The sequence below is a fragment of the Apis florea genome, unplaced genomic scaffold (assembly GCF_048593485.1).
Source record: "Apis florea isolate Af1SG1 unplaced genomic scaffold, ASM4859348v1 contig_1615_pilon, whole genome shotgun sequence".
NCBI lineage: Eukaryota > Metazoa > Arthropoda > Insecta > Hymenoptera > Apidae > Apis > Apis florea.
In genome coordinates, this window is record NW_028256416.1 from 6,274,592 (window position 1) to 6,300,065 (window position 25,474).

The 25,474-nt window shown below is 20.4% G+C and overlaps 6 protein-coding genes across 11 annotated transcripts in view; 4 read left to right on the forward strand and 2 right to left on the reverse strand.

The window, feature by feature from the left end:
• The first annotated feature begins 3,979 nt into the window (after positions 1-3,979).
• Positions 3,980-6,078, forward strand: Unc50 (Unc50 RNA binding protein). Of its 2 annotated transcripts, none has more exons than XM_086904267.1 (7): positions 3,980-4,091; positions 4,790-4,889; positions 4,956-5,107; positions 5,174-5,360; positions 5,458-5,591; positions 5,696-5,797; positions 5,918-6,078. In XM_086904267.1, exons 2-7 carry the CDS (start codon positions 4,798-4,800, stop codon positions 6,052-6,054), a joined length of 804 nt encoding a protein of 267 aa, XP_086760393.1. In that variant the 5' UTR covers positions 3,980-4,091; positions 4,790-4,797; the 3' UTR covers positions 6,055-6,078. The 2 variants fall into 2 exon arrangements, with proteins under 2 accessions (XP_086760393.1, XP_086760386.1); XM_086904260.1 differs by having other exon boundaries at positions 4,005-4,421.
• Positions 6,079-6,613: 535 nt separating this feature from the next.
• LOC100865367 (uncharacterized) lies at positions 6,614-10,532 on the reverse strand. Its single transcript, XM_012492305.3, has 4 exons — positions 10,357-10,532; positions 7,851-9,985; positions 6,907-7,190; positions 6,614-6,806 (listed from the first exon to the last, which is right to left on the reverse strand). Exons 1-4 carry the CDS (start codon positions 10,420-10,422, stop codon positions 6,640-6,642), a joined length of 2,652 nt encoding a protein of 883 aa, XP_012347759.2. The 5' UTR covers positions 10,423-10,532; the 3' UTR covers positions 6,614-6,639.
• Positions 10,533-11,538: 1,006 nt separating this feature from the next.
• egl (Egl_like_exo domain-containing protein) lies at positions 11,539-17,659 on the forward strand. The gene is made up of 8 exons (XM_086904279.1): positions 11,539-11,898; positions 12,252-12,370; positions 12,492-12,670; positions 12,898-14,381; positions 14,468-14,548; positions 14,645-14,889; positions 15,199-15,584; positions 15,684-17,659. The coding sequence occupies exons 4-8, from the start codon at positions 12,978-12,980 to the stop codon at positions 16,043-16,045; spliced, it is 2,478 nt and encodes an 825-aa protein (XP_086760405.1). The 5' UTR covers positions 11,539-11,898; positions 12,252-12,370; positions 12,492-12,670; positions 12,898-12,977; the 3' UTR covers positions 16,046-17,659.
• Positions 17,660-18,191: 532 nt separating this feature from the next.
• On the forward strand, positions 18,192-21,674 carry LOC100863590 (bifunctional purine biosynthesis protein ATIC). The gene is made up of 7 exons (XM_003697662.4): positions 18,192-18,711; positions 19,119-19,322; positions 19,421-19,709; positions 19,886-20,377; positions 20,447-20,839; positions 20,923-21,187; positions 21,256-21,674. Exons 1-7 carry the CDS (start codon positions 18,693-18,695, stop codon positions 21,373-21,375), a joined length of 1,782 nt encoding a protein of 593 aa, XP_003697710.1. The 5' UTR covers positions 18,192-18,692; the 3' UTR covers positions 21,376-21,674.
• A 155-nt stretch (positions 21,675-21,829) lies between these two features.
• CstF64 (cleavage stimulation factor subunit 2 CstF64) lies at positions 21,830-24,617 on the forward strand. Of its 2 annotated transcripts, XM_003697682.4 has the most exons (8): positions 21,830-21,998; positions 22,082-22,160; positions 22,511-23,082; positions 23,342-23,513; positions 23,584-23,610; positions 23,683-23,780; positions 23,896-24,092; positions 24,217-24,617. In XM_003697682.4, exons 1-8 carry the CDS (start codon positions 21,938-21,940, stop codon positions 24,334-24,336), a joined length of 1,326 nt encoding a protein of 441 aa, XP_003697730.1. In that variant the 5' UTR covers positions 21,830-21,937; the 3' UTR covers positions 24,337-24,617. The 2 variants fall into 2 exon arrangements, with proteins under 2 accessions (XP_003697730.1, XP_012347699.1); XM_012492245.3 differs by lacking the exon at positions 23,584-23,610.
• The window catches only part of qin (tudor domain-containing protein qin), a 203,746-nt gene continuing 202,386 nt past the window's right edge, over positions 24,115-25,474 (reverse strand). For 3 of the 4 annotated variants that reach the window (XM_086904308.1, XM_086904301.1, XM_003697675.4), the window contains exons 24-27: positions 25,381-25,474; positions 25,083-25,233; positions 24,838-25,000; positions 24,115-24,742 (exon numbers count right to left, since the gene is read on the reverse strand). In XM_086904308.1, the coding sequence (XP_086760434.1) occupies positions 24,632-24,742; positions 24,838-25,000; positions 25,083-25,233; positions 25,381-25,474 (519 nt within the window). In that variant the 3' untranslated portion in view covers positions 24,115-24,631. Of the gene's footprint in view, positions 24,758-24,837; positions 25,001-25,082; positions 25,234-25,380 lie in introns of all 4 variants that reach the window. The other variant, XM_086904306.1, reaches the window with a different exon arrangement.

The following is a 25,474-nucleotide window of genomic DNA, read 5'->3' on the forward strand; positions in this document are numbered from 1 at the left end:
TAAAAAAATATCTACATATTTAATAGTATTTATTAATTTTGTATTTAATTTTTTTATGTTATTTACACACAAAATTTTGTAAAACAAAGGAATTAGAAAATTTTAATACAATTGTTTAACAAGAATAAGTGAATTATGCTTCTTCTAGAATTTAAGTTTTCATTTTATTTAATATGTAATAATTTCAGACATATATTATTTGCAAATATTAAACTAATCTTTCTTGAAAGTATAATTATTTTGTTCCTCAGATAAATAAATATTTATAAAAACAAAATAATTTAAATTACAAATCACAGAAATATTTAAACATCTGTATAACTTTGACTTGTATTTTATATTTTATATTTTAAATAAATAATTTTAAATAAATATAAGGAACAATAAAAATGTATTACAACAAATTATGATATATATATATATATTAAGAAGAAAATAAGTTTTTAAATAAGTTTAATGAAATTATAAAAGTAATAATAAGTAAAAAAAAGAAAAAAAAAATTTGTCATTTGTCAAAGATGTCACAAACATATTCGAATATTTGTCGTTTAAAAAATAATGTTAATTTCTTATATTATCTAAAGTCTAAATATTCATAAAGAATTATTTTAAGGATAATTTTAAGCATTGTATGAAAATAAAAATATTTCTTAGTCTTAATCCAAATTAATCAAAAAAATAAAAATCCTTCAGCAATTAATATTGTTTCATTAGAAGACAAAATCAATATGAAAAATAATCGATTTAAAAAATACATATATAAGATATTTAAAGATATTAACATGAAAGTGAAAGTTCTTCAAATTTTAAGAAGACTATCAAAAAATTCTTTTTATTGTTAAAGATGTTAAAGAAAATTAAGTATATAGAAATTAATTATTAAAATGAAAAAAGAAAGAAGTTGGAATTGCCAATATATAAAGAAAATATGTAAAGACTGCATTTTGAAGAGAATAATTTATAAAAAAATGCTACAAATTTATGGGATTTCTTAGAATAATAATTATGCAAGAATTACAATTATCCAAAAGTTTTATAGTCATCTTTGTCTTACTATTAAAAATCTACGAATAAAATTGAATATATAGCTTGTAATACTGCAATAAAAACCAAAGAAGAGTAGAATGTTCCTGGATAGAAAAATGACAAAAATTGATGCTTATGTAATTCATAACATATTAAATTGTTTAAAATATGTTAAAAAATATAAAAAATGAAGCTAAAATTTTCATAAAAATAGATAGTTTAAATTTTCATAAAAATAGATCACTTTTATAAATTAAATTTATAAAATGATTGAACATTTTTGTGACAAAAACTCTTATTTTTTACATTTTTTTTTGTATATTTAAATAATTCTAAATAAATTAACAGATTTTTTTTAAATATTTATACATATTGTATTGTAATGTGTTTTGTATATAATACATTTTTGTTGTTCATTAAAATGTTTTTTGAAAAACGCTTTTCGAAATGTTTCAAATTGAAACTTCTATAGAATATTGAATTTTTATCTTAGATTTACAATTTAATGCTTTTCCTAAGAATGAAAATATACAGTTTGCAGGAACAATAATACAATAATATGATAACAATTTTTTTAAAACATTTGTAAAATTATTATAATGACCATTTTTGCAATCAACTGTAGAAGATTATAATTAAATATGAATGTAAATAACTTAATAAATTAAAGTTATAATTTCTGAAATGTTATCGATATAACAAGAATACATCATGATACACATATTAAAAAATATTAAAATAGTAACAAATATTTTATTATATTATTTATAAAATAATCTGATGAACATTCCTAATAAGATTAATATTTATTAATATTTATTTTGCATATAATGTATATGTATATTTTAATAATGTATTATGCACAATGATAAAATTATAATTTATGAATTTATTTATTATAATAGGCACTGGACTACAATGTTTAAAATAATTAAATTAAAAAATTTTCAGAAAGTATGTATAAATATCTTTTAGTAAATGTATTTTTATTTATGTATAATAAATATTTCATTTTGTGTAATATGACTTATAGAAAAGAAATTCTATACGCGAAATTTTTACAATAAATATTTTTACATTATAATACATACATTTATATGTAAAATCATATATACATATAGCTGTATTAGATTAAATCAAATTATTTAAATTTAAGAATATATTATGATAATTATAATTTATCATGCTCAAATGAAAAAAATTAATGAATTAAATATATTATATCATAAATGTCAATATATTTATAAATTTAATTAAAATAATCGAAATAGAATTATGCGTTAGAATTTAATAATATTAAATATAAATAACGATTGACTTAACATCGCAATATTTATTCATTGATCAGAATTTTCTGATATGCTTTATACAATTTCAAATTATAAGAATACATATGCAATACTTTTAATAAATTGTTAAGAATTATATATTCTCTTTAAAACAATCTTATTGTTTAAATAGAAAATGTGCATTACTGCAATGATTCTGTTATAATGCGACACACAAGAATTTAAAATTAATTTGAAATAATATATTTGGGTCCAAAATGTAAACGATTTTCGATATAATCTAAATTCTAAAATTTTTATTGAAAAATTTAAAAATTAATGTAAAAGTTTTTTTTTAATTAAAACTATATATTAAATGATAAATTTAATATATTATTTAATATATTTAATGAAAATTTTAATTTCTTTATTAATTTTTATTTAATAATTAAAATATATTTTAATTGTGAAATGATATATTTACATTATATTACATTTTTATTCATTGTCTTTAATACAGTTACCAATATTTTTTTTTATCTTTTTAAATGATAAAAAATGAGAAATATTCTTGTTAATTAAATCTCGTTGTTGCTCCTGTAATATTTAATATATGTATACGTCATAATATTATCAGTTACATTGCGAACTCGTTGTATGTTCAGTGCCTTTTTACATATATTCATATATGTGTAAAAAAAATTCATAATTTTATCTTCCAATCTTCATATGAAGGAATTCGCATAATATAAAATAATCTGTCAAAAATCTCTGTATTTTCTGTTAATCGAAACAAAAATATAAAAAAATACAAAACTTAATTAAACATTGGCTTATTATATGTAAATATAAATACATGAAATAAGCCAAATTTGAATTAAGATTTACATACACATACATACATATATAATTACATAATTTAGCATCAATGTACTCTTAATTTAAAACGCATCATTTTTAAAAATAACCGCATATTTTTATAAATTTCGGTATTGATACAATGGTTTGCTATATAAATAAATATAAATAAATAAATATATATATATATATTATACATAAAAGATGTATAATAATATACGTGATCTATAATAAATGATATTTATATAGTTGTACGTTATCAAGGTAATATTGATACAAAATACGAAAAACTATATATGTATTAGCTATATATATATTAATTTATGGCGCAGCATATAAAACAAAATTTAATTATGCATACTTAATTTTATGTTTGATGTATCTATATCTACATTTCTTCAATCTACATAATAATTATATATTTGTACATAAAAAATTCATTTGTTGCGTCCATTATATAATTAAAAATTATTCTGTAAATATTATAAATAAAGAATAAATAAATATAATAAAAAATGAAAAAATCTATTTATATATTAATATTACTGTTTTTAAAAATTAATTTATTAAAATATAATAATATAATAATATAAATTATATTAATTTAATATTAATCAAAGTTTGATTATATTATCTCTTAATGTTCATTTTTCGTATAATATTCGTATAATATTTATATTCAATAATTTCGTATAATAACATTAATCATATTATTTTTATTTTTATTTATTATTTAAATTTATATATTTAAAATAAATGATAAAAATAAAACAATTAATTATTTTACAAATATTTAATTATAATATTATAATATTTGTAAATATAACAATATAAGTTAAATGAATAACATATGTATTATAGTGAATAAAATGATAGGAATTACTGAAAAATTTTAATTCTTTAATAATTTTGAAACTTTTCCATTATACATACCTATATGTATATAGTTTTTTTTATTGAAAAGAATTTAAAAATATATAAATATATTAAAAAAAATTATAATTATTTAATTAATTATTTATAAAAATATATATAAAAAAAGATATATATATAATAAATTTATTATTGCTATATTTTTTTATTTGGATTTGATTTTAAATATTTTTTTTAAATATTTAATCTTTTTTAATATATAATATAGTTAATATCAAAATATTGCTATATATTTAACAATTATAATATAAAATAAATATAAAAAATTGAAATATAGTTTGAATAGAATTTAGTCAATAGCTATCGTTGTTCAAGTAATCTTGATTTTATGTAAATGTACGACGTAATAAAAATAAATATTCTCTTATATAATTAAAATAATAATTGTTTAATATTGTTTATTTGTTAAAAAGATAATTATCATATCTAATCATATATCTTTTGTAATTTAATACACATAAACATAACCTATAATAATAAATGATATATCTAATTGGTAGAATTAATTTATTATATATAATTTAAAAAGCAATAAAAAAGCATTATTAATAATCGTGATAAAAGATTATAATTCTTATATTTTAAAAATATTAATTATTAAATCAAAAATATTAATTATTATATCAAAAATTATTGTCTATATTACTTATTTTTTTTTTTTGATTTGTTTAAAATTTATGCAATAATTGATTTATGTTACATAGATTCTAAAATGAAATATTCTACATCACCACCAGTAAGTAGATGTAACTCTCCTGGTCCTAATGAAACAAGTTCAAATTTACCTATGCCAGTAACTTACAGGTACAAAATTATATTTCCAATTATGATACATTTCTTTAAAATTTAAATATTATAAATTTATTTTAGGCAAGATTGTATGGGTGCAGCAACAAAATGTTATAAGTACTTAAGAAAATTATTAAAATTTGAACAAATGGATTTTGAATTCGCTTTATGGCAAATGATTTTTTTATTTATATCACCACAAAAAGTATATAGAAATTTTCAAAGTAGAAAACGTAAGTTATCTTATTTAAAAAATAAGATTATAATATATTAAAAAAAAAATTATATTTTTTTTACAGAAACAAAATCTCAATTTGCAAGAGATGATCCTGCATTTTTGGTATTATTAATGTGTTGTCTATGTATATCTTCTGTTGGTTTTACCATAGTTTTGGGATTAGGATTTCTTCAATTTATAAAATTACTATTTTATATGATATTTATTGATTATCTTGCAGCTGGTTTAATAGTAGCTACAATATTTTGGTAAATTAAGAATTTTATTGTTATTATATTATTATGATATAATATTACATATATATATATATGTAATATTATAAACAAACATTTCTGCTAATTTTAGGCTTATAACAAATCATTATTTAAGAATTGATAAAACTCAGGATGTAGAATGGGGTTATGCATTTGATATACATTTAAATGCATTTTTCCCACCTTTAATTATACTCCATATCATACAATTGTTTTTATACAAAGGTAAAGTATCTTATTTTTATTTTCCATCAATATTTTTTTATATTGTTTAATTTATATATAATTTTAAATATTTTTTTCTTTTATTATTAATTTTATTGTTCTAGGTTTTATAAACTATGATACATTTTCATCACGATTTGTTGGAAATACAATCTGGTTAATAGCTGTTAGTTATTACATTTACATAACATTTTTAGGTTACACAAGTAAGTTTAATATTATTTACATAACACATCATTAAAAAATTATAATGTTTTACAAAATTAAAAACTAAAAGAGATTATTACAAGTTAAAAAATTAATATATTTTTTAATATTTATTTTAGGTATGGAAATAGTTCATAAGACACATATGATATTATCAACATTACCAATAATATTACTGATATATATTATGACATTATGTGCAGGAATTAACATTAGTCATTTAGTTATGGAATTTTATCATTATCGAGTTGTTTGAATAAAATTTGTTTTATTACAAAAATTTATTTTAAATTAATTTTGATACACATTTTTATATATTTTAAGATGATAATAATGAATAAATTATGATTGTTGTATATTAATGTTGAAAATTTATAGATTGGAAAATTTTTACTATTTAATAAAAAATTCAATTTATTTATTTTATATTTTAAAACAAAATATATAAAAATATTATTAATTTTATGAATACAGGATATACTTATATGTTAAATTAGAATTATTAATTTTTTTTATATAATGTCTTCTAATAAATCATTATATTATATAAATTATTCTATAATATCAAAATATTTCATTTTTAAAATTGAGTTATATTTATTACATATAGAATAAATAATATAAAGTATGTCATAAAAATATTTTTTGAATACCTTTAATCCTTTGATTATTTAAAAAATAATTATTCAGAGCTATTTATGATATAAATTTTATAACTAAGCAAAAAACATGTATAGATATAATTATTAATAATAATAATTAAAATCTAAAACTTAAAATTAAGAAATCAACAATTTTAAGAAATACAAATGTTATAACTTTCATTTTATATATTAATTTTTTATAAAAGTTTAGGTTGCCGTTTTAAAGTCGAAATATCTAAAATCTTACTGGGACAAGTTGTTCTAGGTGTTTGGTTAAATGGAAAACGTTGTAATGTTTTCAAATTACTTTTTGAATCTGTAATTTTTAAATCAACCTTTGGAGATCCATCATTTTTACCAATATCTGAGGAATAGAATAAAAATTTGTTATTTCTTATTGCTATTTTATTAATTTAATTTAATTAATTATAATATTATTAAAAAAATTATTTTATTTTTTTTACCTTCTACTTGAATATTATTTTTTCCTGGAAGCAGTTGATATCTTTCTAAATAACGCATTGTGGCAAAAGACATATTTGTACCTTGAACATTGCTAACCATGAGATGCTGAAGAGATGAACTTTGTCTTTGTACTGCTAATTCAGCAAGTTGTTCATCACTTAGATATTTTAAAGCTAATGCCTTCATATGCATACTTGTATTTGTTTCATTTACAGCACTTGTAGTTTGTGTCATATTTGTTTGGTAATCCAAACGCGGATAAAATGATAAATCAAATGCTTTCCTTTTAAATAAATTCTTAAGGTTATTTATCATTCATAGTGCAAACTTAATTAAATAGAATATGTAAATTAAAATTATAAAGGACATTCGATAAAGGACTCATCATAAAAGTGCTTTTCATGCTTTTTTTTGTTTCATGTAAAATATAAAAATTATTTGATCAAAATTTTGATGATTATTTGAAGATCATTTTAAATTTTTTTAAGTAAAGTGTCATGTTTTTGTTTCGATATAATAACAAATATAAATAAATAAATTTATTATTTTTTTAAATAACATTTCTACAAAATGACTTTCTATATTTTTATAAAATAATCTTTAAAACTTTGATTAAACTATTTTTCATTATTATATTCTTTTCAACTTTTCATTATTATATTTTAAATAAAACATAATAGAAAAACATTGTCTTTCTTGTAGTATTAATCATTTAGTAATTATTTCAAATAATTATTAATAGATATTAATAAATTTTGTATTCACATTATAGATTTAATTATTAAAATAATTTTAATCTATTTTATATAAAATTAAATATATATATAAATATAACATCTATGATGAAGTGAAAAGCTACTTAGATTAAATTATATTATATATTATATTAATATAAATAAACAATTTCTTTAATGTATGAATTTTAAAAAAATGTAAAACATACTTGTTGCTATTGTTTGTTTCCTTAACTTCTGAATTTTCATGTAAACTAATTCCAAGCTTTTTGAGTTGTTCTAATGTAGCTACTTTTACAGTATCTAGTACTGCTTTATTTTCAATTTCATCTCGTTCATTTTGATTTATTTTTGTTTGTTGTTGATCATCTATAATACAAGAATTTTGCAATAATTGATTTACTCGTCCAATAACATTATTATAAAATGTCCAGCCCACTTTTGAACTATGTTTAATATGTTCGCTATCATCATCACTAGAGTACTCATTCATTTCAACATGAATACTAGGTTCTGGACTAGGTGGTCTTTCATTTATTTTCAAATCATCACCATTTAAAATCAAACTATCTTCAATACTATTGATTTTTTTAAATCTAGAAATCTGTCCTTCTTTTTGATAATCATTATAATAATTAGATTTATTTACAAAGTTACTTGTTTGTATAGATTCATTATCTTGTATATTTTGTTTTTTATTTTGATCCATATTAGTAAGAATATTTTCTTTAAACTTTCTACTTTTTTGAATATGATTTTCAGCATTTTCTGCATTTCTTTGTATCATTGATGTTTTTATAGTTTTATAGTCTGTTTCTTCCTCTGTACGATTTTTTAAATGTTTTTTTATTTTATTTTCAGTTTCATTTAATTTTATTGTTATATCTTTACATAATTTTGGAGATTCAGATCTATGAATATGTGTTTCTCTTCGTACATCTACATATGTTTGTTTTTCTAAATCTTTTGTAGAAGTACTTGCATTTAAGTTACTGCTTTGTTGTTGACTAGATGACATATAACTTTCTGAATCTTCAACTATATTTTCTAATTGTGCACCAGGTATTCGAGTAAAAGAATTCTTATATCTTCTTAATGATTCATTGGTATCAAGACAAACATTATTACGCATTTTAAAATTTTCTTGTTGGCTATCTTTTTTTTCATAATTTTCAATATCCATTGTAAAAGGATTATTTTGTACAGTAAATTCAAAACTTGTCATTACACCAATTGAAACTTTTTTTTCCATAAATGTTTTTTTTGATTGTGCATCTGTTAATATCAATTCATTTTGATTTATATTTTCATTTTCGTTATAATTATCTTTTCTTTTATCTTTAAGAGGTTGTTTTTGATACATATTTTTTTTTGTATTTTCTGGTACAGTAACATAATTAGAAACACCTAAAATATTATTATTAGAATTTGCATATAATTGATCATGTTCTTGTGACTGAAATGAACAAGAACATCTTTTCTTTTCTCTTAAATTTTCTTCTTGCATTTTCAGTAATCTATCTATTTGTATTTGTAAAGATTTAATTTGTTCATTTTGACTATTTATAATCTGTAATAAATTCTTTACTGTTTCTTGATTATCTGTGTTATGAGTAGAATATGGAAGTTGAGGAAATGAATATGAATTCATATTAAAATAAGGATATTGTCCTAAATAATGTGGTAATTGAAATTCATTTTGTTGCAATTTATTTGGATTAATAGATAAATTTTGTATATTTGATTCAGGAACTGAATCATTATATGGTACTTTCTGTTTAGAATCATTAATTGTCAGCTTTCTTTTGTGTAACGATGGGGAATATTCATTTTCATTAATAATATAATTTTCAGCATTAATGCCAGGCTTATTAATATGTAACATAGCAGACATAGAATCTACATGTCTTTTTTCATTACATTCTGTATCCTGTTTTCTTTCTATATGAGTTACATTATTCTCAGATATTTCATAATTATATTTATGAAAACAATCATCATTTTTTCTATTTATTTCTCTGTTTTGTAAAGAATTAAAAATATCTGTTCTTGAAGTATCATTTTTTTCTTTAGATTTATTTGAAGTATTTACAATGTTATCTTCTACTTTAGATTGTTCTTTATGAGAAATTGTATAAGAAGATGGATGTTTCCATGAGTAATTTTGTTCTTTCCAAGATGCATATGATCCATTAACATTTAATGAAGAAGAATTATTATTTTTACATATTAAACTCTTAGGTTTTATGAATGGTGAATGAAAATTTGTATTTTCTGAAGTCTTAAAACTCAAAGGTTTATCAAATATTAAAGAAACTTCAGGAACTGATGGCACTGTAAAACACTAAAATTTATTAAAAACATAAGTTATGTTATAAGTTTAATGTTAAAATTGATTATATATAATCAATTCTTTAATTAAAATATATTATTTTTCAGATATTTTTCAGTTTTTAAATTTTAAATAGATAAAAATTTTAATAAAACTTATTATTCACAAATTTATTATGTTTGTTAATATTTATTCTTTATTAATAGTTATAATAGATATTATTCTTTTTTTATTAATAGATATTAAACTTTTATTTTATTTTTTATGAAATATTTATTAAATATAGACAAAATAAATAATTTTATTTTAAATTTACCAATACTATTTACCAATAAAAGATTTAGAAAGATATTTTGTTAATAATTACTTAGAAAAAAACTTACATCAAGTTTAGATGCAGGTTTTGGTGTAAGTCTTGGTTCCAATTCATCTTCATCATAACAAAACATATTTTAATCTAAACTAATAATTATAATTTATATATACATTCACTTTTATTATAAAATTTTTATATATATATTATAAAAAATATTTTTAAAGAAATATTATCTAATAATTAAAATTTCAAATTTTCAGTAACAATTTTATGAATTATTTATATTATTTTAATATATATTATTTCTTATAATAATATTTTATTTAAAATACTTTTATTCTACTGGAAACTCATTTCAAACAAATTGTATAATAAATGATTCGAAACAAAAATATAGCCAACATAACATACATAGTAAATTCTAGTGAACAAAATATTTCACTAAGTATTTTTTAAATACGTTTAATAAATATTTATAAAAAATATATGCAATATTCATTATTCCTTAAATTTTTTAAACAATAAAAACAAAACAAATTTATTTTCTTTTAATATTTCAATTAAAAATAGTATTATTAGATATTAAATTGTTAATATTCAGATTTTTTTAATGTAAATTCTAATATAAACAATAAATATAAATTTTAATATATTATATATCATATATTAGAATTTATATTTTATTGTTTATAGAATATTCATTATTGTATAATCTTATTACATATTATATATAATATACATATTTTATAATTGTATTATATGTATTTTTTATTATATATTTAATAACTTATATATTTTATATTTATAATTAATTATTTTTGTGTAACTAAATTGAATTTAAAATTTAAAGACATTTTTATGAATAGAATGTATAAATAAAAAATTGATATTTTTTTATACTGTAATAGAAAATTTTTTATTTATGAATAATTTATTATTCGCAAATATTTAGATTATCTAAATCTAAAATACAATCTAATATATTATAATCTATATAAACATATAGATATTGAAATTTATATTGAAATTTAAGAAAAGAAAATTTTTTTATTTCTGATAACTTTATCATTTTTGATGATTAAATTGAATGTAATTTTCATCGATTTAAATTGTAAAAAGTTTTTTTGATTTCTTATACGAATATATCTTATATTAATAATTTAATACATGAAAGATAAAATCTTATTATGTATTTTATTTGTAATTATAGTTTCTTTGGTAGAAGTATTTCTTCTCTTCTCTTTTGTCTCTGTTTTATCAAGTGAAGATTAATTGGATATATGTGTATCAGTATGTATAGGATGATATTGATATATTGCACGGTGCACTACATTGGCAAATGATAGAAATTTTACCATTTAATATTAGACAAGATACAATAAAACTTTCTGATAAAATATATTTATCATTATTAATTAAGAAAAGAACGATTTCAAGAATGCTTCACAAACACTATAGGAATACATATCGAGATCATTAGTGTGGCGTGGTATTCTAAATCTATGTCAGAGAGTTGTTTGACCTGTGATATCTTAGAATTTAGATATCGTCAATTCTGAAATCTGTATCTGATATGTATCGAAGTTCAGCGAAATTTTATTTATTATAGGTAATTATTATATTATTTAATGTCGAATTACACAGTAGTAATGTGTATTATAATGAATTAATGACATATGTCTTATACGTGATATGGACTGTGATACTTTAATAAATTGTGAAATAAACAGATTAATCCTTCGATTTAAAATGCAAATAATATAGGAACAACTAATCATAAATATTATAGGTGGGCAGATTTCTTGTATTTATGTTCCACAAATATTTTGCACAATTCATTCATTGCAATTTCATTTTAATCTTAATAGAGTTATTTTATTATTCATTACTAAACATTGATTCTTGATATTAAACAAATATATATTATATATTTATATAACAATTTATTTTTATGTTTATTAGGTTATCATACTATTGTATTTAAAAACAAAAATTTATAATGTTCCTATTTTATACAATACATATTGTATTGTCAAAAAGTAAATTATATCAACTGGAAGCCTAGTTATTCATAATATAAGGTTTGTATGAAAAAAAATATAAGTTTAATAAAATATGAAAATTAGATTTATTTTTATAAAATATTTTATAATTTTTTTTAATTGTTACTTATATTTAACTATTTATGTTATGAATTTTTAGATCTTTTCCCTTGTTATGGTGGCTGTGCAATTATTTAATCATTGGAATTTAATTAATCTTGAAATAAATATTTTTTTTGGATGAAAATATTAATGAGATATTTATAAAAGTATATAATCAGAGATGGCAATAATTTATTTTTATGCTTATATCCTTAATATTTGATAATCATCATAATGGTAAATACACATTTTAATTTAATTATATTTCTATATTAATAAGTTAGATATAATGATTTAGATTAAGAAATGTTCAATATAAAATAAATAAAACTTTAGTATTTTTTTAAAGTGTTTCTTTTTTAAATGAATAAAAAAAAGAAAAGATTAAATAATAAAAGAAAAATATTTATATTATTAACATTATTGATATTTAAAATTAACTAAAATTTAATTATTATATTTAGGATATATCATGACAAGATTTTTTTGGATATTATAATTAATAAAAAGTCTCTTCTTTTGAAGCAACAAATAAAGTAGAAAAATGGATAGTTCAGAATATGAGACTGTACGAAATATGACACTTTTATTTTTTCTGGAACTTCTTGTGGATAAAGGTGGTCCACGTACTTTACATGATTTAAGTTGTCAATTTGGAGCTAAAGGATTTACAAAAGAAATGCGCCAAATAGCTGGTGGATCACAAAGTGGCCTTAAAAAATTTTTAGCTCAATACCCAATGCTTTTTATTATTAATGGTGATTATGTATCGGTAAATACTTTTCAACAAGTTGTAGAGGAAGAAAATGGATGTAAATTAGGTGGTAAACGCGATTATGCTCGAGAGGCTGTAGAATATTTTACAAATAAATTAATGCAGTATGGAATTGGTACAGAAGTACCAATAAAGAGTCTTTTAGGACATCGATCCCAAGCTTCTCCAGAAGTTAGACATATTTCTGGTCAACACTATAAAGAATTTAGAGATTTTCTTTTAAAATATCCTGATGCTTTTGTAGTTACTGAAGATAATGTAATGTTAAAGCAATATGAAGGCATGAAAGCAGAACCTTTTGTAGAATTAGAACCAGATATACCTATAGATCCAGAGATTACTGCAAAATTATTAGATTTTCTTTGTGAATGCATTGAACAAAAGGGTCCAATTCTTGTAGATCAAATGTTTAATATAGTTAATGATAAATTTTCATATGAAAATTGGACTTCAATATTTAAAACACCACAAGATTTGTGTACATTTGTCAAAATGTTCCCAGATGCATTTCATGTTCAAAGTAATTTAGTAACATTAATTGGAAGGCCAAAGTCTTCTACCATAGAAGGAAAAGCAAAAACAAGATTTACAAATTCTTCACGAAGTCAAAATAGTACTGCAAGTCAAACAAATTTAAATCAAATTATTCAATCAAGCAATACTCAAGTATCTCCACAAATAATTAATTCAGAATCTACTAATATCAATATTACAAGTCAGATTAATAATATACAAAATTCTCATTTTCCATCAATTGAAAGCAATAGTACTTCTCCAATAAGCTTGCAACAACAAACTTTAAAACAAAGAATAAATACACTTGTAATGAAGACTTTGGCAGATAATACAGAAAAGGATAGGAGTTTACAAACTATGCAAATGGGGGATGCTTGGAAACTAAAGGTATTGCAACAGACAAGAGTAATAGTAAATCCAAGAGAAAGTCTTCAAATTATAGAAGATATAATAAATCCTCGTAAACCTTCTCCTGATGGTAAAATTGTTGTTTCATTTGATTGTGAAGGAATAAATTTAGGGGTTAAAGGACAATTGACACTTGTACAAATTGGAACTATGTCTGGTCAAGCATATGTATTTGATTTATTTGCTTGTCCTAATCTTGTACAAGCTGGAGGCCTTCAAAAACTTCTAGAACATAAAGATGTTATTAAAGTAAGAAATAACCAAAACTCTACTCAAATTTTGTTGTATTATATAAATTTATTTATATTTTAATAATTTTATTTTAATTATTTTAGGTAATTCATGATTGTAGAAATGACAGTGTCAATTTGTACAGACAATTTAAGATTATGTTGAATAATGTTTTTGATACACAGGTATTTGAATTATAATTATTAAAATTCTTCAAAAAAGTTTTACAACATAAAATAATAAAAGTATGATTGAAAGATAAATTATATTTCTATTTGTAGGCAGCTCATGCTGTACTGCAGTTTCAAGAAACTGGTAAACCTGTATATAAAGTTAAAAATGTTAATTTGAATACACTATGTGATCATTATGGTGCTCCAAGTAATCCATTAAAAGAACAATTGAAAAATATCTATCGTAATAATCAAAGATATTGGTGTAGGCGTCCACTAACACGAGATATGCTCATTTATGCTAGTAGTGATGTTTTGAGTTTGGTTCCACAAATATATATTTCCATGTCTAGGTATATTGTTTAATCATGCTTTATTTATTGAATGATTTTTTCAATATATACATATTAGTAAAATAGTAGTTATTTTTTACAATTTATTTTAAAAAACTAAAGTAATTAAATTTTTCATTAAAGATGTTTAAAATTGATTCAATTGAATTCAAAAAATAATAAAATTTGAATAAAAAAAAATTTCATTAATTTTTAATTATACATATATTTTGTTATATTTTCATCTAATTTTTTAATATTCTAAAAAAAAACATAAAAATGGATATTTTTTGTTAATTATAATTTTTTTTAATATTTTAATATTATTAGACTCATAAAACCAGAAGTACAAGTTCTTTTTAATGAACTATGTGAGGAACAAATTCAATTACATATCAAACCTGCAGAAGTAAAAGCACGAAAGAAACAACGAAAAGTAGAAACAGAAGTTGCAGATTTAAAAAAAAGAATGGAAGAAGCAACCACCAAAAATATTGTTTTAAGTAATCGTGAAATACGTCTTTTGCGTTATCTTGATCTTACTGAGGATGAAAAAGAGAAATTGAAAGGCAGTTACAAAGTTGCAAGAAAATTAGAAAAACTTGAAAATATGGGTCAAGATAAAGGAGAAAGTAGCGATGATGATGATGAAGATAAAATTGAAGATTCAGAATATCATAGTATGGAAAGTTATACTTCTGAAAATTCACATTCAGGTATGAATTTTTTTATTTATTGTTAATAATTTAATTTAATGTTTAATTAGTTTGTTTTCACGATTGCTATTATATATATTTATATATTTGTATCTATAGGTGGTATATTGTCACCAAGAAATTCTGATACACCAAGTCTTACAGAATCAATGCAAATGGTAGATGAAATTCTATCTGATGGACGAATGGATAGATTTGAAAAAATCGAAAAATTAGAAGCTATTCTTTCAGCTGTTACTGGTTCTGCAACTGATCAATTTTCCTCCAGCAGTGCAGATGTATCTCCAACAAAATGTGTATGTTCATGTCAAGATAAAAATAAAAGTCCACGATCAGATCGTAATACTCTGAATAATGTGGCTTGCCAAACATATAGTACAGGTGATATAGTAATTACCAAAATATTTCTCACAGAAGAAGAAAAAGAGCGTATAGATTTACTGAATTCGCCAAAAAAGTAGTATGTTTTAGTTATTGTGAAAGTGTTAAGAAAGGAAGTTGCCATTATTAGATTTTTACGAAAAAGAGAAATTAAAAAGAATTAGTTAAAAATTGATTTATTTTATATAGTTTAAAAAATTGTAATATTGAACTGTAACAATCAGTTTTTTTCCAAATCTGATTCTATAGTAATCAGAATTTAGGAAAAATTTGTTTTAATGAATTTAATGAAAAAAAATTCAATATTGTAAAATATTTTTTTTTAGATGATTATCTTTCTTTACAAGAATATAAGAAAGAAAAATCAAATTATGTATTTACTAACAAAAATTTGACAAAAATTTTTTTTGAATAATTTATGTTGCTTCTCAGGATTAAAATACTAATATTGTTCCTCTATATATAAAAAATATAAACATTTAAATACTTTAACGATACTTTAAAAAAAATTTATTAATTTTTTAATAAATACAATTTATGTCATCATAAAAAAGTATGGAATTACATTATATGTAGAAAAATTTAATTTTTTATGTAAAAATAAAGTGCTGCATTAAAATCACTGTCTAATATAATGAACGTTTCTCATAGATATATATTTAATATTTAATGTTTTCAGTTTTATTGGAAAATATTTTTGATAATATTTATTTTTAAAATAAAAATATATACAAAAATAAGCATAAATATGTATAATAGTCATATTTTGATATGTCTGATTTTTTTGAAATTATATTTGTGCCAAATCCCAATATATCATTTATAATTAGATAGAAAAAAAAATTTTTTTTGTTTTTTAACTAATAATAAATAAGATTTAAAAAATCTTTATCATAAAAATTTAACAATTAAATTATAAAAATTATTGCGATATTCGCAAAAAACAAACAAATGTGATAATGTTAAGATTCAATAAGTTAGTTCAGTAGTTTAATGCAATACTTTTCAAAAAAAATATAGAATTTTTATTTAACTTTTATTTGTACATTGGTGTATTTTTTAATTTTAAATCCTTATATTTAGAGTTTTATTATCTTTATAAAATGCAAATAATATGTAATTGTTTTAGAAATGCTTGTTTAAAAGTACTATGAAATATGCAACCATGAAATTTTTTTCATTGAAATTTTTAGGTGATAACGATTTTACAATATGAATAGTTAGTTCTTTATAAATAGAAAACTATATGAATTTTATGAGACAGGCTATAATTATTTTCTTTATTATCATGAAATGATTTTAAATACAGTTTTTTATTTTAATATGCTCATTAATAAAAATATGCCTGTTAACATTATATTTATTATTATATACTGATGTAACATTTTGTTTTCTTTTAAAATATAACATTGTTTTCTTTTAAAATATAACATTGATCAATATAATTATTAACAATAATAATTAGATCAGTAATAATTCAATTGCTTTATTTTTATTAATGCATTTAATTTATTTTAACTAAAAACATATTTTAAATCTAAAAAATGATGAAACTATTTTATCTAAAATAATAAGCATTGTTGTTATTAACGGTGATTAATTTATTGCATTAAAAACTGAAAAATGTGCATAATAAATTTTATGAAATAAATTAAAATGTTTCTTTACATGAAATGAATTATAAGTAAAAAATATTCCTGCATTTCATTCTTTATAACCCTTTAATTTAATAAAAATTAAATAATATATAGTTATATTTTTGTTTTGTTATATATATAGTCTATTATCTAAATAACTTTTATAATAATATTTAATTATCTTTTTAGATTATAAATATTAAATAAATTTAGATTAATATTAAATAAAATTTATTTTACATATCTTACATTATTTAAATATAATAAAAAAATAGATTTAGGTTATTTTAATATTTTTAATAATTTTGTCTATGAAATTTATTATATTTATTACATTTTTTTTAAATGAATTTTGCATTAATATTTAACATTATTAGTTTTTATTAATTTAAACATATCTTTTGAAATGAATTATAAATCTTTCTATAAAATAATTATTAATTATTCATACAATAATCTCTAAAAATGTGCATAATTAAAAACTTAATTTATATTTGATTTGTATTTGATTTGATTCATTTTAAAAAATTATATATATATATATATATATATATATATATATATATATATATATATAATTATTATAATATTTTTATATATTTCGTTGTTTTTTGCATAATATAAAAAATATCTTACGATTGTAAAATATGTACGATTTATTACACGATTCTATCATTATAATGATATACAAAAAGATATAACAAATTTGAACGATAAAAATATAATTTATTATTGGAAATTATGTTTTTTTTACAAATTAATGTTTGCTCTTTATACAGTATCATATATTATTGTATAATATTTTATTCAATTCAATAAGATAACATTTGATCTTTAAGACCCCCACGAATTATAAGATATTTTGATTGTTGTTTTGTATGTAATATCAGTTATAATATTATATCAGAACATGTTTATATATATATATATACAGTATGAATTACGGGCTGTTGGAAATTACTGTCGGAGTTTGAAACTACACACTTGTTGAATCTATTCTATAGATCGTACGAAAACTTGTATTGGATATTGTATATAAATTATTTTGATTGAAATTTCTTTTTAGAATAATATTTTTAGAAGAAATATCATGTCTAGTGGAAATTTAGGTGAGTTAAATTTACAATTAAATTCAAGAGAAAATTTGGAAAAATAAATAAAATTTATTATAAATATTTACAAAATATGCTTTTTCAACTATAAAATTATGATTAATTTTCTAATGTTTTTAAATATTATGTTTTTAATATATTATTTATTAATTATATGATATATTATATTATAATATCATATTATATTATATCATATCATAATTATATCATAATTATTATTTCAATCATAAATATATTGTAATTATTGTATTATTGTATTATATATATATAATTGTAATTATTATAACTATATTTATAAAAATATTATTTTTAATATATAATTTATAATATTTTATTTTTATATAATTTATTAATTTATTATTTTATTTATTAATTAATTATTTTATTTTATTTTACATTTGCAGCATTATTAAGTGTCTCTGATAAAACAAATCTTTTACCATTTGCTAAAAAATTACATGAACTAGGTTTGACATTAGTTGCTTCTGGTGGAACAGCAAAATCTTTGAGAAATGCTGGTCTTCCAATAAAAGATGTTTCTAATATTACTGGTGCTCCTGAAATGCTTAATGGAAGAGTTAAAACTCTTCATCCTGCTGTTCATGCTGGTATGAATGAATCTATATATTTAAATTTATTTTTAATATTATTTATATTATTTATATTATATAGATGATATTATATAAGAATTTTTTTTATTTTGTAGGTATATTAGCTAGATTCACAGAGTCAGATCAGCAAGATCTTCATAAACAAAATTATGAACTTATTCAACTTGTAGTATGTAACTTATATCCATTTGTAAATACAGTTACAAAACTAGAAGTAAAAATTGAAGATGCAATAGAAAACATAGATATTGGTGGAGTAACTTTATTACGAGCTGCTGCTAAAAATCATAATAGAGTAACAGTTATTTGTGATCCTAATGATTATGAAAAAGTTGGAAAAGAGATGCAATCTTCTATTAACAAAGATACCTCTTTGGAAACTAGGTATTTAAATTTAAAAATTTAAATTAAAAAAAAATAGTATTTATTAAAATATATACTTTATTAAAATAAATTTTAGAGAAAGTAATTTATTTTATATTTTTAATAATTTATATTAAAATAAATTTTAGATAAAATAATTTATTCTATATTTTTAATAATTTCTCTCATATTTTTAGACAGTTGTTAGCAGTTAAAGCATTTACTCATACAGCAGAATATGATAATGCAATCTCAGATTATTTCCGTAAACAATATAGTAATGGAGTTTCTCAATTGACATTGAGATATGGAATGAATCCTCATCAAAAACCTGCACAAATTTTTACAACTTTAGATAAATTACCATTAACAGTAGTAAATGGTTCTCCCGGTTTTATTAATCTCTGTGATGCATTAAATGGTTATCAATTAGTAAAAGAATTGAAAGTAGCTCTAAATTTACCAGCTGCAACATCTTTTAAGCATGTTAGTCCAGCTGGGGCAGCAGTTGCTGTGCCATTAGACATAGTACAAGCAAAATTATGTCAAGTAGATGATTTATTAGACCAGCTTACACCATTAGCAACTGCTTATGCGCGTGCACGAGGAGCCGATAGAATGTCTAGTTTTGGAGATTTTATAGCATTATCAGATACATGTGATGAAGTTACTGCTAAAATTATATCTAGGTAATATATGTTATAATCAAAGAATGAAATGAACAAATTATTTATTTATATATTTATAAAAAATTTTAGAGAGGTTTCTGATGGCATTATTGCACCTGATTATTCAGAAAATGCACTCAAAATTTTAAAAAAGAAAAAAAATGGTGCCTATTGTATACTTCAAATTGATCCAAATTATATGCCACCTCAAATGGAGCATAGAGTTTTATTTGGATTAACTATGGAACAAAAACGTAATGATGCAATTATTGATAGAAATATATTTTCTAATATAGTAACCAAAAAGTATACAACCATTTCTGATTCTGCCATGAGGGATTTAATTGTAGCTACTATTGCTTTAAAATATACACAAAGTAATTCAGTATGCTATGCAAAAGATGGGCAAGTAATTGGAATTGGTGCAGGACAACAATCAAGAATTCATTGTACAAGACTTGCTGGTGATAAAGCTGATAATTGGTATATTACACTTTCAATATTTGATATTATTAATATTGACATATTAATATTATTGAATGTTATAATATGATATTTATTTTCAGGTGGCTTCGACAGCATCCTAAAGTTATTAATATGAAATTTAAGAAAAATGTAAAAAGAGCAGAAATTTCAAATGCTATTGACAATTATGTAAACGGATTTATTGGGAAAGACATGGATGAAGCTTCTTGGGAAGCAATGTATGAGGAAGTACCACAGAAACTTTTAGAAAATGAAAGAATAGAATGGATAAAAAAAGCAGATAATATTGCTTTGAGTAGTGATGCTTTTTTTCCATTTAGAGATAATGTGGATAGAGCTAAATTAGTATGTAATTTAATTATTATATCATATTCATTTTTAAAACCATTAATTAAAAAATTATTTAATTACAGAGTGGTGTTAAATATATTGCAAGTCCTTCTGGTTCTGTAAATGATGAAGCAATAATACAAGCTTGTGATGAACATAAAATAGTATTAATTCATACTAATCTGAGATTGTTCCATCATTAAATGATTATATTAAATTATAATTTGATATAATAACAATTATTTTATTATATTAAAATTATTTTATTATATTAAAATTATTAACATTATTCATTATAAAAACTATTCTATCTATAATAAATAAAAAAATAAGTTAATAACAAATTTATTAAAAATATACCGAGTTATTTTTTAATTTAAAAATATTTATATATGCAATAATATATTATTATAATAATTATAATATTAAAAAAATATATTTTATTATAAAATAAAATTAATATGTGTACATGTAATAAAAAAATAAAATTATTAAAATAGAATTTTATATATTAATTTATCTTTTTTAATTTTAAATTTTATTTTTTAGGAGTTTAAAACTAATTAATACGTTCATATTTATATTTTATGTGATTAAATATTAAATAATTTAAAATGATTCATATTTGGAAAAAAATAATTGATATAAATATATATTGATTGAATATGCATCAATGTGTATTGGATTTCGTTGTATGTTTTCTATAGGAAAACTAGTGCTGTGTTCAAACTTCGAACGATAAACAAAAGCGAATAAATTGCAAAAATGAGTAATTCAACTATTTCTGATCAATCACTCATGGACAAGTCTATGCGAAGTGTTTTCGGTAAGAAATATTGTTTAATGCTAAATTATTGTTATTAATAATATATCGCATAACCTTCAAATACTCGTGATGTTTTTTAATAGTCGGGAATATCCCGTACGAAGCTACAGAAGAAAATTTAAAGGATATTTTTAGTGAAGTTGGACCAGTGCTTTCATTTAAGTAAGTTGATTATGCATTTAAAATATTATCAATTATTAATGAAATAATTATTTTTCATAATTATAATCTTATAATAAAATTTTATTTTAATTTTTTATCTATTATTTATTAAACATATTCTTTAAAATTTATATATTTAATATATAAAAAAAATATAAAAAAATAATATATTAATATATAAAAATTTAAAATATTTATTACTATTTAGATAAAATATTTTATTTTAATATTAAATATTTATTTCTGTTTCATATAGAATATATATTCATAACATTTTTTTTTTATATTTTTTTCATATATATTTAAAGTTAAAAGTTAATTTACCATAAATTTTTAATTGATTTAATTAGATTAGTATTTGATCGAGAAACAGGCAAGCCTAAAGGATATGGCTTTTGTGAATATAAAGATCAAGAAACAGCTCTTAGTGCTATGAGAAATTTAAATGGTTATGAAATTGGTGGAAGAACATTAAGGGTTGATAATGCATGTACAGAAAAAAGTCGAATGGAAATGCAAAGTCTTTTACAAGGACAAAATACTGAAAATCCATATGGGGAAGCAGTACAATCAGATAAAGCTCCAGAAGCTATAAGCAAAGCTGTTGCATCTTTACCACCTGAGCAAATGTTTGAACTTATGAAACAAATGAAACTTTGTGTACAAAACAATCCAAATGAGGCACGTCAAATGTTGCTTCAAAATCCTCAATTAGCATATGCTTTATTACAAGCTCAGGTAGTAATGAGAATAGTGGATCCCCATACAGCAGTTAATATGTTACATAAAGCAAATCCGATCCCAGGTGTATTAACACCTTCTGATAAACCAAATGTACATTCAGTTGCACCCCGAATTGAAGAACCATGGGCATCTACACGTCCGACGACAGTTACTAATCCTCCAGCATCTATTTTTGCTGGTGAGAACAGAATTTTAATTTTATTTATTTGAATGTAGATAAGCTTTTAATATCAAAATGATTAAGATAAATGTATTTATTTTTATATTTTTATATTATATTTAATAAATTTATTTTCATTTATTTTTTCCTTTGTAATATTTACAATAATAATATATAATAATATTTAATAATAGAATAACACTTATATTAAATGTAATTATTAAATTTATTATATTAAAATACTTTATAATATAAAAACAATGGTATTTTACAATAGGACAAGATGTTGATTTACGTACATTGGACAGACAAATGGATCCACGTTTAGCTAGAATGGATCAAGATCTAAGAGGACCACAACAAGTACAACCAACACCTGTTAGTTCATCCTCAGTTGTATCTGCCAATACAGATCCTAGAGGAATTAACACATTTAATATTTCAGACAAGTTAGTATTTCTTTCATGTTAAAAAAAAATTTTTAATTAATGTATCTTAAGAATATATTCTTTTTTACAGCACACTTCCTGTTGAAGGAGTTGAGAGGTTCTACAATTACTTTAGACAACGTAAAATCGAAATATTTAAAATGTTCTAAAAGTATATAATTTTTTTCAGTTTCTGTCGTGATCCAAGAACAGATAGATTTGGTAGAGATCCAAGAGATCCCAGAGATCCAAGAATGCCTATTGATCCTAGAATTACAAAAGCTAATCGTAAGTTTTTCAAATCTTTTTTGTTTTTTATAATATAATTATAAATTTAACTAAATTTAATTGATTCTTTATATTATTTATTTAATCAAATTAGCTTGATAATTCGATTTTTTAGCACCAGTACCAGTTGCACCACCAGTGGTGCCAAGACCTGTTGTTGCACCTACTGGTCAATCTTCAAATGTTGCTACAGCTAGTGTAGCAACTCCTGTTACTTCATTGACCACGTCAACTACATCTGCAACATCAAGACTTATGGCAGGCATGTCTCCAGCAGGAAATATACCGAGTGGAGCATCTGATCAAGAGAAGGTATTTAAAAAGAAGCAATGTATAAATATCAGTCAAATTTATATAAAAATATATAAAATTTCATATTATTCTTAGATACATAGAAAATAACTAAACATGAAAATAATTATTAATTTCATTTTAGGCGGCTTTAATAATGCAAGTATTACAATTATCGGACGAACAAATTGCTATGTTACCACCTGAACAAAGGCAAAGTATTTTATTATTAAAAGAACAGATTGCTAAAAGTGCACAACGTTAATATTTTTAATAATTTTGCTTGTTTTTATAATAATAAACATTTAAATTCTTGTAAAAATATTTTACTTTTTATAAAAATCGTAATAGTTTAATGTATAAACTTATTTCGATATGAGCATCAAGTTTAAAAAAAAATTTGTTTTTGATATTAATAATAATATAATAAAACAGAAAATAATATCACAAGAATGAATTCAACATAAAATTACATTGAAACTTAATAATTTTATATTAACTTATCATTATAAATATCAGAAATAAACATGTATTATTATTTAAGAATATGGATTGTCAATTTAATTTTTTCTAACTTCAAATAAACCTTCTTCAATAAGACTATTATATATGATGTTTTCAAATTTTTCGTCTTCGTATAATTCAACGCTCATGTATTCTTTATTGATTTCCTAAAATGATTAATTCTATTATTTATCATTGATTAGTAAATAACATTAGTAAACAACACATAATAATATATATATTTATATATATAATTCCTTACTTTAATTTTAGCTAGAACACTTCTATTATAAATTTTTTGTTGAAATTGAGATACTAGTTCGTTGTAATCTGCTGTAGAAGCAACTTTAATATTCCATAATTTACATTTTATTGCAATAGAGGGTAAATCCATCCATTCTTCTTTTAAAATATGTAATTCACATCTTGTAAAAAAAAGAGTTTTAATATTAAAATATAATAATATATTGATATTATAATAATATAAAATAGGTAAGTATTACTTACTCTTGAGAATTTATTTTTCTATATTCATCATTACCATAATCAACATAAAGCAGCTTAATTACAATGTTATCCGAATTTACAATAGGTTCTGATTCTGTTATTAAACATCGATACCAAAGATCATCATTGAATTTTGCACAACATGGCGTATCTATAACAGATTTAGATTTACTTTAGTTTAAAAGATGCATAAAAAAATAGAACCATACAATTATTTGTTATTTAATTCTTTTACCATTTCAATTTGAATTAAGAATAAGTTTTTGTTTTAAATAATTATTATATAAGTAATACTTACTAGGTATAAAGTTTGTAATCAAAGGTTGTTTGTAAGCATTTTCTTGTAAATCATTCATTAAAAGTTTATATTGTGTATAATATTCATTTAAAGT